We start from the raw sequence: 20,025 nt of genomic DNA, 5'->3' as shown, positions 1-20,025 counted from the left end.
CAGTGATAAGAAAAAGGCCTAAAAACACTCTTATTTTCTGGACGTTCTTTATAGATCTCTATTTATGACTACTTCATAGATGGTTTTCACAGCAGATATTTGAAATTGTATAAAATACACATGTTGCATGAATGAACCCCATGTTCCTCCAAGTAATAGCATGAAAGAAGCAGAAGAAAATATTGATAGATTTTAAAGTCTTAGTCTCCCTTATTATCCCTTACCTTCAAAATAAATGCAGTGCAATGCAATTAACTAGAGTCATTAGTACATTAGTGCTAGTAATTAACTAGGATATTAACCTCTTAAGCCCCATGCCTACCTGATCTCCTGCCTTTTGCCCCCGTATCAGGGGGCGTTGGGGCTTAAGAGGTTAAGTGTCTGCGGCTCTTCTTATGTTCCTGCCACCATGCTCACTCAAAACTTAACCTTAAGAAGAATAAGTAGACTTTGGCAATGAATGAAAATGTATATTATGTAAATATTGATTACTGGTTTATTGTTTCTCATTCAAGAGTAGTCACTGAACCTGTTTGACAGGTTTCTATGTAGCATATTTTTTTGGCAAAAATTGTTGTTGTTGCTGTTGTTTTCAATCTTAATCATTCTTTGATGGCAGCTTCCAGCAACACTCTGAAAGTCTTATGTGTCAAACCATTAGCCAAGGGTTCATTTCTAACCTTTTCTGCTAGTTCTCCTACATGATTTGTTCCACTTCTTACTAATGACTGATGAGTTTTCACAGAATAAATTCCCCAAACAAACGTTTATTGTACAAACAAAGACAGTAAAAAACATAACAGCTTCATTCAGACTTCTCTTCTGCAAAGTCAAAACAATACAAAAATACACAAAAACAATGTAGCTGTATATAAATGCATGTAAGAGCCTTACAAAACATTTCAATGTTTGAATATTGTGTTTCAAGTATTTGTCACTAAGCTGTCAGAACCGATGTGACACTCACTGTTCACCAGTAAGTGTCAGCGTTTCCTCAAACACAGCTGCTGCTGCTGTTGCTTCTTACTGTAAACATGAGTGCAGTTTAACATCACCCATTCCCACATTTCCCACACCATTATTCTATGAAGACACTGACCATAGACTAGCACTACTTCTTCCTTAGCAAACTAGGATTTTTGTTTTTAAATGAAACTGGCTTTGTGCAAACTGCTTATAAAGGACTGTTAGAACACTGTTCAAAAAATTCACTGCATACTGTAGCATTCACTTCACCAAGACAAAACAATGTTAAAGTAAGCTTACGTACGTGCCTGTGTATGTACGCAGCAATAATTAAAACTGCAGACCAAACACCAGACCAGAAACAGACCACTTATAGAGATAAACCCATGAATTCATTGTATTTCATAGCCCATCCATGCTCTACAGTGTCTTTAAGTCTCTTTTTGGATATTGGGCATTCATCAAGCAGATGTAATTAATTGCTTATGTTAATGTGCTAACAATGCCAATATTACATTATATCAGCATAAACTAGCAACTGTTTGCTAACAGTTTTGGAGGTAATGCCATGTTAGCGTTGCATCCACACCTTGCTGAGCTGCCACAACGTAACCAAACAAAAAACCATAATACATTAATGCAGTTTTACTGTGCAGCCTGTGCATCCTGTTCTCCTGTGCTCCTCTTGTTCCACATTTGTAATTTTAAAGTTTTATTCCAAAATGGATCAAACTCGTTTTTCACCTCAGAATTCTACACACAATACCCTGTAATGACAAAATGAAACCTATGGAGACCTGAAAGACCTGTGCCACTCCAAATGACAGCCTACTTTGAGTCTGCTAAATCAGACCACCAGAAACAAAATTCTCTGGTCTGCTGAAACAAGGATTGAACTAAAAGCCAAACATTATGTCCGGAGGAAACCACCGTGCAGAGAAACTCTTCAGTTGACTAGATGGAGGTTCTGCATAGAAGAATTGGAGAAACTGCTCAAAAAAGCTGCGCCAAGCTTGTAGCATCATACTCAAAAAGACTTGAGGATGTAACTGCTGCCAAAGGTGCTTCAATAAAGTACCGAGCTGGATACCTATTGACATGTTTTATTTATTTATTTTTTACTTTTAATAAATTTGCAAGAATTTGAAGCAAACTTCAATTTGTCCCTTTGCTTTTGTGTGATTCTGAGGTGAAAAATTAATTTAATCCATTTTGGAATAAGGATGTGACATGACAAAATGTGGAACAAGTGAAGCAGTGTAAATAGTTTCTAGACTGTAAGTCCAAAGCCATATATCTCTCAATAGCATGTTCCAAGCAGTATGTGCTCACAGTCACACTCATGTAATATGAAAGTATGTTCAAAAAACTTTAGCAGAAATATTCAGGTATGCTTTAATGTAGCAAACAGGTGCTGTGACTGTTCAAATCTTTCATTGAGTGCATCTGCCATGGCACCAGTGTCTTGTTAAGGACTCCAAATGGATTTCAGAATAAACCTTTACAATGTATAACACTTGGTGAGACCAAATCAAAACAACAAAAAAATCTAATATAACACACTGACCTAGAAATGTATTTGAAAACAAATGAAATAAAAATTGTGATATAAATCTTCAGAGTTAGGGTGACTTACAGGACCTAAGTCTCATCATGACTTCCACTGGAAGCATAGACTAGACCAGTCATAGAAAACACACAGAATATCTGTGGTCTGTGGTTGTGTTTCAGTCCATACTGGTGTTGCAGATGTTGATGTTCTTCATAGAAGTATTGAACATGGATGGCTTAAGACAGCTGTCTTCCTCACTAATAAAGGAAAAAGAGGGCACTTTTTAGAAGGTCATAAAAAATCGCTGGTTTTCATGGAATTGTGGAGAAGATGCACTCAGATCTACAGGCACATATAGACCCTGCAAGAGGAAGAAAGTAATGAACTCCTTGATAGTGCTGGTGGTATTGATGCTTTAAAATTTTTATTTTTTTTTAACAGAATTACCTGACATTTCAGAATTAAACAAAAAGGGTGTTTTCAGGTAAAACAACATGGGTTAATAATTTAAAACTGTTCTGAAGCAATGGAGGTTGATTCTACTAATTCCTACAGGCGTTCCAACTTTCCTACAGAGAAATCGCAAAGAAAGTCAATGTGTCATTGAGTACAGTTTCCTTCAACATCTAAAGGCAAAAGCTCCCATGGCTCTGGTAGAAGACCTGAGCTTGGATAGGATAAAGAGACCGTCCACGGGGGCGAGAGGGAATATATATATAAAGCCACTTTTCTTTTCTAGTTTCCTGGAAGTAAAAGTTCTGGTGGCCGAGCAAATGTACGTACTGGTATGTACATTTACGCACAATTATTGATCAAAGAAAGATCTATACCGTCATATTTAGTTCTTTTTTTCTTCCCCATGATTTCATACCTGTTCCTTGACACTGCAGATAATAATTCTGATAAAACATGGAATTGCTCACAAAAAAGATGCAAGTGCTGCTTCTTGATTTGGCTCCAGGCAACACTGTAGCCTCCTTGGTGCAGCAAGTATTTGATTACATTTACTTACATTGCATTCTTATTTTGCATCTCTAACCAAAAGCAAGATGAAATTGTCTGAGACCAACCAATTTTCAGTTCTCTTTCATTTTGCTTGTGTTACTGGCTTCAGAGATGATCCTAACCTTACCCCTAGGCTATGTGAATATACATTTTCTCATCAAACTCTTCCGCTAAGTTTTGGCAATCAAAGTGACACAGATCAGCAATAATTTTCATTATTTAAAAATGAACATTTTGCCTTTCTTCAAAATATAGGGTTAGGATCAGCACCTATGATGATCTTGCTCAGGTTAAGTCAACAGTTAAGTCAAACCTGTGATTGGATCCCTCAACGTCTTCAATGCTATCAGGCAGCGGCCTGTTGGCCGTCTCAGGAAGTAGCATTGTGAGGGCTGAACCCAGCAGGGGGCAGAGGCCACACAGAACCATGGGAGCGTGAGGACTGATCCCCCTCAGAAGGTACATCATGGGAGCCAGGACGCCACCAGTGCGAGCACACATAGAGCCTATACCAATCCCATTTTGTCTGAAACATACAATGAATACAAAGGGCCCGGTTACAGGTGCTTATTATGGATATCAATGTGATCTCTGTCTACATGCCATAAAGTTTTGAATAAATTCTGATGAACTCTATTGGGTGTGGAGTTGGGTCATGTGAATAATCCATCAAGATGTGGTTTACATCCACTGACGTCTTCAAGGTCAAAAAAAAAAAAGGACTCATACCTTAGAAACTATGTATGTATGTATGTATTGTCAGCATATAGAAAGTACTGTATAAAGATTTAAAATATCATGTCACATTTGACCTCTTACCAGTCCTTCAAGGTCAATAGAGTGACCTGAAATTCAAAGTGATAATAGTGCTATTTAAAACTATGCTTCTTACCACCATTGTTTGCACTGACAACAGTTAAACATAAAGGGATGATATATACTAAATATTGCATTACTTTGGACCTCTGACCTCTTCTTCAAGGTCAAATTAGGTCAAACTTTGATAAAATATCTTTTATGTTAATGATTTCCTATCAGGCAATGTCTTTATGGCATTTGTCTTTTCTGTGGGGGGTCGTTTCTGCACTTAATTTCCATTACAGCTACTGCTTTCTCGCTCTCACTTTCACTCTGTATTTATAGATTGCAGTGTATACCTTATATTTTCACTTACACTATTCCACCTTTCTTATCTGTGAACACTCTTTATAACAAACATGTAATGTAAATCGTGCATGAATCCATCTTAGTAAATGGAACAAAGCTGGATTCTTGCAATTTAATATAGATATAGTGATTTCCTTATGCGTTAGATTGAACACATGTTTGTAATGCACGACAACAGCATTCTCAGGATTAAGATGCAGCCAGCAATAATCATAAAGACATTATTTTAATGATATCTCAATAATTCCAGTTGGTATTTATGGCAACAAGGTAAATCTATAAGTGCTTAAATTCACCAGATCACCAGACACCTATATAGGTTAGGGAGGTCAGTTTTGGGTTATAATAAGGTTCAGTCCTGTGGGATTTTCATATATCTAAAGTAGGGATGTTAAACTCTTTATTGGCCTTCTCTTCCAGCATCCTGTCAGCCAAATAGAAGTCTGTCCGGGGCTTACGTTTGATATGCCTGATGTAAAGGAAAGCTTTTAACAGGAAAGTTGCAGCGTTTTAACCACATTCTAAACTTCGTTAGCAAAACCAATTCTAACACTAACACTAGTTAGTCAGATGAGTGAGATACTTTAAGTATCATGGGATATTTTTTTTAAGTTTTCCTAAACCTTGCCGTATTAAATTTAATCTAGCACTTCCGAAAAATAAATGTAAACAATTTCAACATTAATCATAATGGGACAAGTCTCAAAACTGCTCTGCAGACAGTTCGACCAGTAATCCTGTGTGCCATACATCTAAAACCTGGTTTCCTGTAGGTAAGTATTTGGGCTAATGAAGCCTTTCTATAAGCCTGATAAGCCTTTTACCCAGGCTTTGATATAGTGATGTAGTTAATGAAAGAACTCTTCATGGGCCAAATAAGTGGATTTTTGGATGAGCTAACAAAGAAACACCAAAAGTCATGTTCCGATTTTTTAAACAAATATATATGTATATATGTATATATATATATATATATATACATTAACAATCACTGACTACCTCCAGTCAAACTGCTTTTGTGGCACCATTAGCAGCTGCCTTTAGAAGACTCCACAGTTCTGATAATAACACAGCCTGTTTAAGTGAAATTGCTAGCCAGAACATGTTTAGCTTTAGATAGTGAAGGAACTCTTTGTGTTGTAAGACTCCAGGGTGTTTGGAGGGTAACACTCACCTTATAACAGTGGGGAACACCTCAGCAGAATACACATAAATAATAGACAGAGAGGCTGTGATTCCAAACTTTCCAATCATGGCCAAGACCGTTCTGACGACAGACAAATCTAAAAGAAGATAAAAGGATGGCGAGAAAAGCTATAGACTACATTTTTAGAACAAGTAGGGCAAAGAGTTAATCATACACAGTCCAGCTAAGCTGTCCTGAGTGTGTGTTCTTACCATCAGGGATGAAGATGGTGAGCAGACAGGCAGTGCCTCCAACTGCTAAGAAAGCTAGCTGGGAGATCTTACGGGAGCGGTTCAGGGTGAACAGGGTGATTGTACGCGCAGGCATCTCAACCAGACCAAAAATCATCTGAGTCAGGTATATATTCATTCCAAAGTCAGAAATGTTGAGGGACAGGCCATAGTACACAAGGACATTGACAAACCTGAGAATGTAGGAGCAAAGAAAGAAAGAAATGCTTCTGCTTGTAGGGAAATGTCATGGCAAATGTCATTCCTTTGATACCTTTGAACGTATTACTTGTTGTTCATGGAAAAATGAGATAATTCCCACTGCTGTTAGTCTTTGAAGTTACTACCGGATGATGCCAAAATAAGTTACATAGTGTAAAACAAACCCAAATCAAAGCTGGTTCACTTGGTTTTCTAAGTAAGAGAGTTTAGCTTGTTCTGTTCATTAGTGTTTTTCCCCTTAGTGTGCGTTCCTGTTTTTTTTATTCTGATTCAACCCCCGTTTTTTTTTAATCTTGCGAGCATGTGAGTAAGTTCTTGAGCAAAATTGCCAACACAGCCAACTAAACCGCTTTATCTTTACTGACCATTCGAAAACTCAAGAAATATGAATCTAAAGCATAAACAAAGTGGAGCAACTCATGGAAATGTAAGCTGTAATAGCATTTTTCTTTTCATAACCTGCTGATATATTTAGAGTTTTAACAACAAGACTGATCTCTGAACATCACAACGCTGGAAGGAAAACCACTTCTCGTTAGGTTGTTGCTGCATGAAGAATGTAGAATTGCTCTTTAAAGATTATGAACTCTGTTAACTGATCAAAGTCTGTTTAAGGTTCTGTATAATTTGGTTTAAATTAGTAATGCACTTTGCTGTATTGCAGCCTTTAGGATAATCACAAGGGATAAGTGATGGTTCAGTTCATTTTTGCTGTGTTACTGAGGAGCACTAAGTGGGGTTCGCCTCCGAAGGGTTCTGATAACCTCTCCCTCCTAAAAACTCAACTCAACTCTCCTAGTTGCAGCTGTAACAAACACAACAAGCATAAGACATAAGTTGTTTTTTTTATTAGATTTTTTGGAATTTGCAGGGACAAATTTGCGTGACTCATTTAGTCACAAACTGAGACTGTGTTTCTTTTGTAAATCCAACTGCTTTTTAAAGTCAAAAGGAGGCTTTGTGCTACCTTATCTTTCATGCGTGGTTCTCATTTAAATGCCCCACATGAAACAATGGGGGTAGAACAGGTTGTGGTGAATTAAGTTGTGCATTTTGTAGTCCATCTTCTGCATATTGTAGTTTCTGCATCATTTTTACATTTGCTGGCTGTAAAAATCAGCCTGCTGGACTATTTTTACAACACACTGATTTACAGTAGATTTAAGGATAGTTGGAGTAACACTGCAAATCCACTTTGGTACAATTCACTGTTTGGTACAATTAAGCAATCACCATCCACGCCAGATATGTGGCCAGTATGAAAGAAATGCAGAGTAAGGTCAGCTGATTCTGATTATAGCATCAAAACAGCAAATGGAAAAAGCTTGAAGTGACAAAAATAAAGACTTTATTGCTCGGACACAGAAGACTATCTTGTGTTTCGACAGGAACGGGGACTAAAGCAACATCCGCATTTCAATTAATAGGAAATGCATCAATAAAAGCTATTTGATGACTGTGATGCTTGTGCGATAGGGCAATATGTATAAAAAAAACACAGGGTTAACTGTTCCTCATCTGACTGTCAGTATGAACTGTCTGTAAACATGGATATTTTAGCAGGGCTGCAGCAAATATTGCACTGATGGATTCACATTTGAGAATTCCGTGGTGCGAAAACCAAAGGCACTCATCCTTAGACATGAAAAATGTGATATGACAGGACATCCTTTATATTTTTAACAGGACATTTAGCCCTTAGGAACGATATAAGTCTTAATGCTTCACCTCAACTGTAAGTAGAATCAAACTAGTTTCCTTTTTTTCTTGAGTGACAAGGGTAACTGCAAATTCCTTTTTATATGTGGAGTATTTACTTTGATATATCAAGTTTAAGTTCTGAGTACTAATCCTTCAGGCTGGTTGATATTGTATTTTGTTGTTTTGTTAATAATGATATTTCCACTGTAGCTTTTCATAATCAGATTAGAGGCAGAAAAACAAACTGTCAAAAAGCAAAATTCTAGACTGCAGGGAATGTTGAAGAGCCACAAAACTCCAAAATGCTTCCTCTATCTTTTTAGGGCCAAAAGTAAAACTGTGCACACAGTGTGGTGTGGCTTTATTACTCGAGGGGTTTTTCCAGCTTTAATGTTGTTTTAACCCAGTGAGCTAATGAGTGTTTCACTGATTATAGATAAGCCCTCTGTGACTTGGTTCATGGCCTGCACATCCCAGCTAGTCGTGGCTTGCTGTTTTTCGCAACCTGTGTGACAACAGTTAGATGTGCCAGAGATGTTATCAAAGTGCATTACATATAGATTAGCAAGCCAACACTACTGTTAGCTGATAAGCTCACAGTTCAACCTTAAATATTTAGGTGCCTGACTGCTATTTCAGCTGTTCTCTTTCTACTGTAAGTCTATTTTAAGCCCAGTATTTTTTTTGCTAGCCAAAATTTCATTTTATGTCCCAGAAATAGATTTACCAAAATTAGCTAGCTGGCATTAGCATGAGCTAAGTGCTAATATTCAGACATGTTATGAAGTATATCAAATAAGTTTGATTTATTTGTTTGTTTTGAGTTCAAATTCAAATAGGTCTTACATGGAGATTTTGTTCAGATGTTACATTTTTCCTGGATAAATAAGGCTCGAGTATTTAGAAGCAAGACAAGCTTACTCATTTGTTTTTCCCATGGTCATTTTTTCTGTTGTTGTTTGAAATTTGATTGAGCTTATAGCACTAATTTGTCCTTATTGCTTTCCTAAATCCATGTTTCAGACAGACTCTTCAGCCCCTGTTGAGAGTTTAAAAGGTCCGCCTCAGACAAGACTGAAGGCCGACATGCAGAGGTGGGGATGTGGATGATAAGCATGAACCCTCAGGAGCAGTCTTGTGTTCAGTCTGACTCTGACTGAAAAAAACATGTGCTTATACTCACCACAGATAAAAGACAATCAGAGAGTGCTTCCTCATTCTTGGTGTTCGAACAAGGTCAAGGAACGAGTGTTTGTTCTTCGCCACAGTTTTCTCTTCGGTTTTACAGACCTGCTGTGAAACAAGCAAGACAATAGGTATCAGTGTCTGTGGTTGAGGGTGCAAAATATGTTCAGTAGTTCTGTTTGAATAGTTTGCATGTTTAAATGATACCCACTTAAGTAGTGGCTCCTGAATAACAGAGGAGGATAAAAATAGAATAGCAGTGTCATAGAGGGAATATTCTCACTGCTAATAAAAACTATGCTTGACATTCATTTGTAATGAAACATTATTTATCTTTGCTTCTAGTGCTTTAATGATATCTGCTCTAAGCTGTGTTTAATTACCTTCCTACCTACAACACTACAGCTGAGTGGAAAGCCACATCTGTATAAAGAGCGTAGCATGAGCAGCACGTTAGCAGAGCTGTGTGTGTGGAAACAGTTATATTTAGTAGCACTGAATAAAAAAAGAAATGCACGAGGTGTAAAAATACATTGAGATGAGCTTCTGTGCAAATCCAGTAGTTGATTTGTGTTTTATTTTTACTGAGCCTGTGCACTTTTCCAGTAATGGTGAAAGACGGCTGGCTCCTGCTGACAGATGACGCTGTATGTGTGCTTGTCTGAAATTGATTCACACAGACTTTTGACAAAACCTGTGAGTGTCTGAGACCATGAGCAGGGCTTCAAATTTTAGTCAGTGATTTCTTGCATTGTAACATGAAAAAAATGGGAAATGTGCGGTTATATGACCATCCCAGCAGCTGGTTCACATAAACCTTCGGGACACAAGGATTTACTGCACATTCAGAGATATTTCATGGAGCAGACACCTGTGGTTTTTGTAGTTTTCCATATGTTTTTTGCTAAAACTGCAGATGACAGTGAGCAAACAAAAAAGAGATTCTGTTTGCAAGTTTTCTTTTAAAACCTGTGAGGTGTAAGTAATGACTATATTTTGCATATTCTACAGGACAAATTCAGTTCTAACAAAAGATTAAGAAAAGCTCCACGAGATGCTTAGATGTTAAACTGGGTTACTTCAGTGGCAGACTTCTCTCTGCAAGCCAGATATTTCTAAAGTTCATATTAGTGTATATACGTTTATGGAAGCCCGTTTCTGCCACAAAAAACAAACAAAGGATTCATAACTCGAAATTTCGAGTTATGTTTCTCGAAATTTTGACTTATTAACTCAAAATTTTGAGAAACATAACTCAAAATTTCGAGTTATGGATAGTTGTTTTTGGGGGTATTTTTGGTGGCGGAAACGGGCTTCCATATTCGTTTGATCATACACATGCAAAATGGGGAATTTAAAAGCTCTTGAAATGCCCTGCATTATAGACACCCCATTAATCCCAGGGCCAAAGAGCACATTTACTAGCTAAACTGCATTTTTAGACTACCATTAAGGAAAAAAGATGAAAACAAAACACCTTCAAAATCTGTAGTTTTGTCTTTTTTTCTAATCTGACTCCAGGAAAATGTACACTTTCAAGAGCCTACTGCATCTTTAATAAATAACCTTAAGGGCATCATGTCTGTGCAGTGTACTATGCAGAACCAAAAAAACTCTTTTTTTTCTAGACTTGGAAGTATTATTAAGCTTCTTAGCACTAATTAATGCTGTAGAGTTTAACCAAACTGATAGCTGAGCACTTTACCCCCTTGTCAATTAATCCTCCAAAACAGCACTATTCAGGCTTCAAAAAACAAAGTGCAAAAAGCAGTGGGTGATGTTAAAGTGGCTACATCCACGTTCAGTGACAAGTTAGTGGGGACAACTTGGCACCTTCGTCCTTTTTTATCAGCATCAGAGGAGCACCATTTAAGTCTTGTTCACACAGGGAGTAACGAGATCACACAGAGTCAATGAGTTTCAGCAACTTCCAGTGAAGATGGGAAAATAACCACTTATTGACGCGAATTGGGCAGGTAGGCGAGATAACCTTTTTTAGCAATTGCTCCTTGCAGGATACTGGTGACTTACAAATGACAGAGTAGTAAATACATTACAGGGGCAAACAGCAACTGAACATCGGCTAGCAACCAACCACAAAGACTTTATCTCTTCCACCAGGTATTACCATGACTACAATGTAGCACTGTTGTACTTCATTTCTGTTGGATCAAATTTGGGAAGTGTTTTTTTTTTAAACTAAGTTAATGCCATGATCCCGGGTCATTTCATTCATTCATTTGATCTTTGAGCCTTCATTCATTCGTTGTCCGATCGTCTGCTGTCCTGCCACGTTATGCCATATTTCCAGGTCTTTGTAGATTCATGCCAAGTTGTCACGTTTAAGGTTTTTTGCATGTTTATTTTGTCCTCGCCAGGTTTTTTCATGTTTAGGATGCTTCATGTTTTCTTTCAAGTTTTCCCCAGTTTTAGGTTATTGCTTAGCTTCAAATTATTTTTGCCCTTTTATTTTTTGTACTGCTCAATAATGCCATAATAAACGGCAGGTTTTCTGTTAGAATCAAGTTTTGTTTTTGCGTGCCTGCATTTGGGCCCTCCTCTTCACTCCACACAGTCTGCATCCGCACACTGTGACAGTTAATAATACCATTTTTCTTTGTTGTCATAAGGATCATATAACTCACTCCAGAATAGTGAGAGAGAGACAGATTTAATTACATTTGGAAATTTTTCCACGTGTCTTTCATCTGTAAGGCCCAAGACCGTTCGCTTTGGCAAAACAGTTTTGCAGCTGTTGCTCACTGAATTTGGCAATTTTTGTTTTAGGTGTTTACTTAAAGCTGAAATGAATATCTGGAAATCTATAATGATCATCTAAGCACTCATGTAGGACAGCTACTTAATGAAGCTACTTAATTTGATGGGACTGTTAATAAGACCAGTGCTACATGTGTTACTAAGGATACTAAGAACTGCATAGTCAGCAACATGAAGCAAGTTCCATAATTTCAGCTCACGACAGGAAGAGAAACTTATTTTTTTCTATCACCAAAATGACAAAAACATGCTTACTCACTTCCTTTTGGTGGTTTCTAAATTTGCTATGTATTCGTTTTTTCAACATTTTCAAACTTTCAAGGTTTTAGTGATGCCTCCCTGATGGTACTGTTACACTTGATAGGATTCCAGACATCATCAGTTTATTTGCAGTACTGTGTGTCATGGTCGGACGGTCCTTCCCGGGGGCGACCTGCCTGTGTGTGTTTCTCTCTCTCTTTCTCTCTCTCTCTCTCTCTCTCTCTCCTCCTCCCCTACCCAGTGGCTGACACACCTGCACCTAATTTGCCACCCAGCTGTCACTGATCATCCTTCGTTGTGGGCTGAGGTATTTAACTGTGTGTCCAGATGGCAGTCGACGCTGGATTGTACTGGAAGCTTGGTAGTGAAGTGTTTTTTGACTTGTAGCTGAGCCTTAGCCGGCTAGCCCCCTCACTTGGTGTTTTTGCTCATTTGTAGGAAGAAAGGATACAGAGCTGGAGGTTGACGAGAAGGAGCCCGCGGGGTTAAGCTGTTGGAGGAGAACACACTTGGATGTCACTTTGGGAACTCACCTGCACACCACTGGGAGTTTGGAGAAGATCACCGTTGGACTTTGCACTTCACTTTGTGTTTTGAAACTGTTTTTTGGGCACTGTAAATAAACGCACTGTGTACGTTGCACCCAGAGCTCCGCGACTGAGTCTGCATCATTCCATTATCCGTGACAACTGTGCATGTTAGGGAGACCAAAAAGACAAATGCAGTGTCTAACCAATATGAAGAACGAAGAGTCCAGTAACAGAATCATCTCAGCTTTAGACGTATCTAAATATTTAGAATGTGACAAACTGTTTTTTGTTTTTTTTTTAAATCTTGAAATCTTCTGAGATCTATGTCATATAGGCTAATCCTAAAATTTGGTGGTAGGAAAAAAAAAGCTTTTTAAATCTTTGATGAACAAACTAATTTTTTATGGTCTCTGAAATTTTTCAATGAGTTAGTTTTTTAATGACATAGAGACCTTAGTGTGCAGTAAGACCATGAGTAGTAGTAGTAGACTAGTATTAGTAGGCTTAGTGGCCCACCATCAGACATCTGTCAGCATAACACTCAATGTCAGTTTCGAGTGTTTGCTGTTTGTTATTCTACAATGACAGCTGTAGAAAAAAAAGCTCATGTGTAAGAGACAGAATTAACCTGTACCTGACACATCTCCAGGTCTTTAATGAGGGGCTTCCCGTTTATCTGCGCTGCCTTCTGGATCAGTTTCCATGCTTCTTCTGTCCTGTCATTGGCCATTAACCAGCGAGCAGACTTTGGCAAAACCCTAAAAAATATATTACAGATAGTTGTTCTTTACACACATACTTGACTCTCGGTGCCTTAATTGGAAGCTATGACTTGTCACATCATCTAACTCTCAAACATCTTAGTAGAATTCAGCTATTATCGACTGTAGTATTAAAGTATTAAAGTAAGGGACAAACAGGAAGAATTCAAAAGTAGGTCAGCGTGTTTTTCTGTAAGACCACACTGGCTTGTGAGGAATTTCATATAAATCACAACAGTGAGCATTGGCTGTAGGTTTTATTTTCTGGACCACAGTGTTCAAAAACTCAGTCTGTTGTTGATTATTTCCCTTCTTTCTTTGCTTTCTGATACTTTTACCAAATCATTTTTGGAAACTAGTCAAAATTCTAGGCTGGGCTGCTCCGCACTCACCAGATGTAGAAAATAAAGAGGAAGCCAGGTGCGGATATAGCCAACTGCAGTTTACGCCAGTCTCTTATGAGATATGCCACACCGGCCAGAAAAATGTAGCCAAAGCCAAAGAAGTAGTCTGTGATTATACCCGCCAACATCCTCTGTTTTGATCCGGTCCATTCTGTGCCTGTGCAGTAAGAACATATTAATACACAAAGCTTGACACACAGTACAAAATACTGTATGAAAGATATACCAAAAATAAATAAATAAGCACTGCCCTCAAAACATCAGTCAAGTCTTTGATTAAAACTACTTTCTATTTTAGAAATGTCACTGTACACATACTCTAGTACTTTTTTACAAATTTAACCTGCATGTGCCAAAAAAAAAAGAAAGAGTGCCACCATTAAAACTGTGGTTGAGCCCAAGTGTTCATTCTTGTTAAATTAAAAGAGAAGAAACTATTTTCTCCCTTCATAACATCTAATGGTAATTATAAATGCAGGTTTTAGTTTAGGTTTATAATGCCATGCTTTGTAATCTTGTAAGCACTGTGCACCACATTCATTTATCTTCAAAGTAAAGAAGGAGAAGCAATCTGTACATAAAACCACACCAGTCTAGCCAGTATAGGTAATGTAACATGTTTTTGTAATGTGAGAAAACCTTTCTTTGAATTACTTCCTTTTAATTCCTTTGAACAACAACAATTCATATAAGTTGATGATCTTGGTCAAAGGATAATAAACATATCGTGCTGATCAGAATTTTTATCTGCACTATTGACACTTCAACAGTGAAGACATTTAGCATCTTGTTTAACTTCTGTTTTCATGTAACCACTGCAGGACACTGACCAAGGACAAAGGCATTCATGATAACACCAGAGATGGATGTTCCAACCATAAAGCGAAGGGCAGTGTAGATGTAGAAATTAGGTGCGAAAGCAGCAGCGACTCCAAAGATAGCCTGGCTAGCTAGGTTGACAAGGATAATTATCCTGCGACCGTATCTGCAACAAAAGATTTCAGAAGTTAGTCATTCCAGTAAATGACACTCAAAAAATTCTACCACTACAAAATCCTAAAAGAGTAAAGTACTTTGTATTCACATCAATGGTGCTCTGAAATGGGTATGGTATGTTTAACTTACTTATCAGCCAAGTGTCCAAACACAACCGCTCCAACAAGAAGGCCAAACATGTAGATAGATGAGCCCACATTGTTCAGGCTGGCATTATCGCACACCAGGTCCCACTAGGAGGAAGAAAAGCAAGATGTTTCATGAAAACTCTTAAACAGTGGAAAACAGGAAGGCAAAGTGGCACATTGGTACAAATGTTTTACTTTGCAAGTGATTGGAGACAATTCTGTGATTTTAAACAGCTAGAATACAAATTGATACCCACAGTCACCCTAGACAGACCCTTTACTCAAGGACATGATATCTCAGAAAAATTGGATGTGATCATCATGAAATTCGGCAAGATAGCAGGAGACGTTCATGTCCCTCACAGAATAAGGTCTAATGATAGTGGTGGCACTAACATGAATTTTTCACATTTTTTTAAGAACTCGGGAGTCATTTAAAACATTATGTTTTACTCTTGGACCTTGAGAGAGCTTGATCACATAGGGATATGTAAGGAAAACTGCACTTTGTTAAAGCCTTGTGTCACCTGACTATAATTTCAGTGGTCACCCAGAAATAAAAAGTTCATGTAGAGAATTCAAAAGTTTTAAAGTACGCCCCCACCCCCTACCTCCCAGAATTTATATTTTATCACTATCTTTGGTGTTTTGGTACTCTCCCATAAATTTGAATTCAGGAATCTTTAAGTTGGGCAGCACAGTGATGCAGAAAGGTCACAGCAAGAAGCCCTAGGTTCAAATCTGACATCTGGTTGAAGTGTTTCAGTGTGAAGTATGCATGTCGTCCTCGCGTTTGCATGGGTTGTCCACACAGAGTCCAAAGACATGCAGCTAGTGGGGTTAGCTTAATTCATGATTGTAAATTGGCAGTAGGTGTGAACGTAAGTGTGAGTGGTTGTTTGTTTCTCTGTGTTAGCCCTGCGACGAGCAGTTAACATGTCAAGGGTGTACCCCTCCGCTCCCTCTATGGCAGGTAGGATAGGCTCCAGGCCGACCGTGATTCTGAGTTGGGTAACAGAAAGAAATGGATGGGTGGATTCTTTAAGTTCTGTGTCTCTCTTGTTCAGTGTCTCCGACTGGATATCTGTGGTAGAGAGAACTCTGCAGCCTTTCATAAACTTCATTAACTTTGTCTCAACAAAAGGTGCTAGAACGTTTGTAGGACGCTCTAAAAAAGTACTCTTTGGTTTTAGAACTAACATTACAGACCAGTGAGGTCCTTTATAGCATAAAAAGCTAAAATGCTCCAGGCCGACATACATCTTCTAATCGAATGATGAGTCAATTGTCCTAAATCAACTGCACTTAACTCCATTTTCTGCTTAGTTACTGTATTTACTGGAGATGAATTGTGTCTTACATGTGACAGTGCCCTGTCCAGTTACATCATTTTGGTCATGTAACTGCTGCTGCTCCCCGCCCCTCACGTGTATGTTTCAAAAACATTATCCAAGTATGTAGGGATGCCTAGAGGGCCCTGCACTGCATGAGTCCAGCTCTCAACTGTAACCCCATTCACCCCTGTCTCAAATGTCACCAGAGGCCATTGTAATAAAAGTGTTAAGTCTCTCCACATTCCGTATCTGCATGCTGAACACATCTGGGTTTATCCAAGAGGCTGCTGGATTTCCACTCACCTCAGTTACTATAGTGTTTTGAAATGTCTCCGTGCTGTACTCCCAGCCCTCCGAGCAGCTCACGGTAGGATGTCCATTGCCAAGAGATTCAGCACTGCTGTGGTTTAAAGGGACGGTGCAGGACAGGTCAGGTTGTCCATCACGGGTGGTTAGAAGGCTGAAGTTTGAAGAGGCTGGAGTCCCCGCTGAGAGCCTGGGAAAGCGGCATAAATGAGGAGGGACTGCCCCGGTGAAGACTGAAACCAGCATGTGGAATGCCAGAAAGATCTGAGGTAGACAGATCCACACATATAAGATCTTCTGGAACTTCCCAAAGCCTCCGATAACAGAGAGGATTTCATCAAAATTCATTGTGCTGACTGTTGGTGAATGCACAGTTAAAATCTGCCTTATTATAACTAATCAGATCTAATTCAGAAAGTCCAAAAGAGCTCCTAAAATGAAGCTGGACTACATGCACAAGCAGACAAAGCTTCAGTCAAATGTCTATGAAAAAAAAGGCTGGAATTTATGCCTGTGCCAGGCTGATGATTAACAGGCAGAGTCACTCTCATTCATATGCAGTCACACCTGTGCTGCGCCGCACTCGAAACAGCAACCTGTGGCTATCTGTAGGAAAGTGTGCAGCTCTCTGAGGGCGATCTAACCTCCGAGTGATGGGAGTGAACCAAAACAGGAGGGAGGAGGTTCCTCACTGTGGGAGGAGCTGCTGTGTAGTGGGCTGCTTGCCTTTTGACTCTCCGCCCCTCCTCAAAAAGTTTCATAAGAATAAATTAGGTAACCCGTTCTGACTTCCTACCAGAAATTTGTGGCTGTCTCTCCAAGTTGACAAACAACTTGATTCAGCTGAATTATTTGCTCAGCATTTCTTGCAGCAATAAATGCGGATCAAAAAAAGTTCTGTTTGTTTATGAGAAAACCCAAAGGCATCACATGGCTCTGCAGTTTCCTGTATTTAAGTTGTCAGACTAGTTCAACTTGTTGTTAGTGTGACTCAAACGGTGTGTGTGTGTGTGTGTGTGTGTGTGTGTGGGGGGGGGTGTCTTTGGTGGTGAGGCAAAGAGGCATTACCCATTTCAGAGCACTATCAAGGAGGATTTAAAGCTGCTTTTTTATGCTATTCCATCACTAGTAGCTCACCACTTCCCAAACATATCCAGTCATCTCTTGGCTTGTGCTGCTGATAGTATAGTTTAAAGAACCGCGATTATTTCTCCGGGGAATCCTCATGCATAGTAACTTATATGAAAACTGGAACAGAGCTCCCAGGGGTAATCTGAGAAGACTGGCATTCTTTGATTAGGCGTGGGGCTCCCGACACTGTCAGTGGGAAGTACAAGAAATTACTTCAGGAAGAATAGAGGAGTAGTTTCATAAAATGATCAAAAAAGACCAGAGGCAACTCAGTACAAGACCTGCTACTGAATTCTAAGCAGGAAATACAACTCCGGCACTATTACATAAATGCTACTCGTCACTTTCACAGAAGGAAAAAGTGGCGTAAACAACTTTTACGCCAAATTTTTCAAGAGCTTCTAACAGTGTTCATTTCTGTGCCACCTGCACTGCCACTCATTCCACATTGCAGCACCATCTTGTGGTTACATGGAAACAAATGGAACTGTACAAAGCTGCAAAGAATCAATATATTTTCAATACTGGAGCTTTTCTGTTGTCAGTGTGGACAGTGTGTCTAATTAATTGTGTCTGCTTTGAATGGTCGACCCCAAATATTTAAACTCTACCAATTTCAGAATTCACCTTTTCATCTGTCTCGCTCTCATTCTTAAACATCTATCATACCCTCAACAGTTTCATTCCTCTTCTCGCCAGAGCATACCTCCATGTATCAGTACATGTCTTCTCCATTCCTGAGATATCCTCTCACTTTCCAATGTTGTGTTAGCCAGTTTCCATATCTCAACAGGTATATCTGGACTAACTGCCTTTTCATTCATCACCCTTTTCATAGCTGCCCCCACGTCCTTCTTACTAATCTGAACAATCTGAACTGCTCCCAACAAACATAGATGTTTACATCAACGCTGTAACTGCAATAAGTTAGTTAATTAACCAGTTCGCACTACAACCTGGTTTGCCTCTTACCTGTAATTATTTTTATTTAATTTAATAACTGTACAGTACTCTCTGTTTATAGTAACCATTGTCCTTAATGTAAATATGTAAGAAAAATTGTGCATGTTTCTGTTCCGTGTCCTGTGTTCTGTTTGTTTGTATATTTGTCTTTTTGGCTGCTGTTACAACCAAATTTCCCCCTTGTGGGACAATTAAAGGATTATTCTATTCTATTCTAATCCTCTGGACGTCTTGATTCTCTATCTTTCTTCCATCCGCATTCCCCTTTCTCTCATTTTCTCATTGTTTTCTATGTAAAATGTATGTAAAATCAGAAAGCATTGATGCTAATTATTTCTATATCTATAACAACATCTTTAACAAGAAGCAGTTCAGAGCTGATCCCCAGTGTAATTCCACCCCCATCTTAAACCCATCTGTAACTCCTACCATGCACCCCACAAAGAAGCCAAGGGATATTTGGATATTTTGTATAAAGCAGGTTTTTGTGTGTGTGGATGATGTGTTGTTGAAGTATGTTGATTGCCAATGAAAATATAATTTCACATTTTAGAGGTCAACACGCAAGTAGCAACCCACTTAAAATTAATTTACAGCTTTTTCATAGAATATCTGTTTATTTGAAGCCAAGTTGGAAAGCTCCTGAAAGGAAAAACTGTAATGCCAAACTGTGACAGAATTGAAATGCTTAGGTTTTGAAAATCAGCCTGTTTACCATGTGGCTTAAATAAAACTCAACACTAATGAAAGACAGATCATTCGTGACCAGGACGGAAAAAACACAACCAAAAAAGCCCTAAAAGAAAAACAAAAACAGCAAATGTTATGACTAAATATTTTTTATCTAAGCATATGTACAGTATATATGTTCTAATTACTGTAGGATTAACTATTCATCGTTGAATCATGATGGAAACTAACATGTTTTAGTGCTCTTATGGTGTATAAAAAACGCTGCCAGATCAAAAAGCTTTTCACACTTTTCCACTGTGAGAAGGTATTCCTTTGGTGTTGATAAGAATGCAACTACATTACTGTGGTAGATAATGACAACTTCCATCCATCCATCCATCTTCATCCGCTTTATCCGGGGCCGGGTCGCGGGGGCAGCAGCCTAAGCAAAGAGGCCCAGACCTCCCTCTCCCCAGCCACCTCCTCCAGCTCATCCGGGGGAACACCAAGGCGTTCCCAGGCCAGCCGAGAGATATAATCTCTCCAG

At 38.8% G+C, this 20,025-nt stretch overlaps 1 protein-coding gene across 2 annotated transcripts; it reads right to left on the bottom strand.

Annotated features, from left to right (window-relative positions):
• Window positions 1–372: 372 nt before the first annotated feature.
• On the bottom strand, window positions 373–17,705 carry LOC146502731 (solute carrier family 22 member 6). Of its 2 annotated transcripts, none has more exons than XM_085132932.1 (10): window positions 16,710–17,705; window positions 15,074–15,177; window positions 14,779–14,933; window positions 13,937–14,105; window positions 13,418–13,541; window positions 9,213–9,319; window positions 6,089–6,300; window positions 5,865–5,973; window positions 3,837–4,049; window positions 373–2,775 (listed from the first exon to the last, which is right to left on the bottom strand). In XM_085132932.1, the coding sequence occupies exons 1-10, from the start codon at window positions 17,058–17,060 to the stop codon at window positions 2,694–2,696; spliced, it is 1,626 nt and encodes a 541-aa protein (XP_084989058.1). In that variant the 5' UTR covers window positions 17,061–17,705; the 3' UTR covers window positions 373–2,693. The 2 variants fall into 2 exon arrangements, with proteins under 2 accessions (XP_084989058.1, XP_084989057.1); XM_085132931.1 differs by having other exon boundaries at window positions 9,213–9,322; window positions 16,710–17,703.
• Between the last annotated feature and the right edge of the window lie 2,320 nt (window positions 17,706–20,025).

Source organism: Neolamprologus multifasciatus, chromosome 15 (genome assembly GCF_963576455.1).
Source record: "Neolamprologus multifasciatus chromosome 15, fNeoMul1.2, whole genome shotgun sequence".
Lineage (NCBI taxonomy): Eukaryota > Metazoa > Chordata > Actinopteri > Cichliformes > Cichlidae > Neolamprologus > Neolamprologus multifasciatus.
The sequence above is the reverse complement of the archived record's forward strand: the minus strand, read 5'-3'. Positions and strand labels throughout refer to the sequence as shown.

Coding starts and splice junctions, on each gene's coding strand:
- LOC146502731 (XM_085132931.1), bottom strand. CDS start 17,060: ATGAATTTTGATGAAATCCTCTCTGTTATCGGAGGCTTTGGGAAGTTC. Junction 15,178..16,709: donor AAAACACTATAGTAACTGAG/GTGAGTGGAAAT, acceptor TCTTCCTCCTAG/TGGGACCTGGTGTGCGATAA. Junction 14,106..14,778: donor CATGAATGCCTTTGTCCTTG/GTCAGTGTCCTG, acceptor CTTACTGCACAG/GCACAGAATGGACCGGATCA.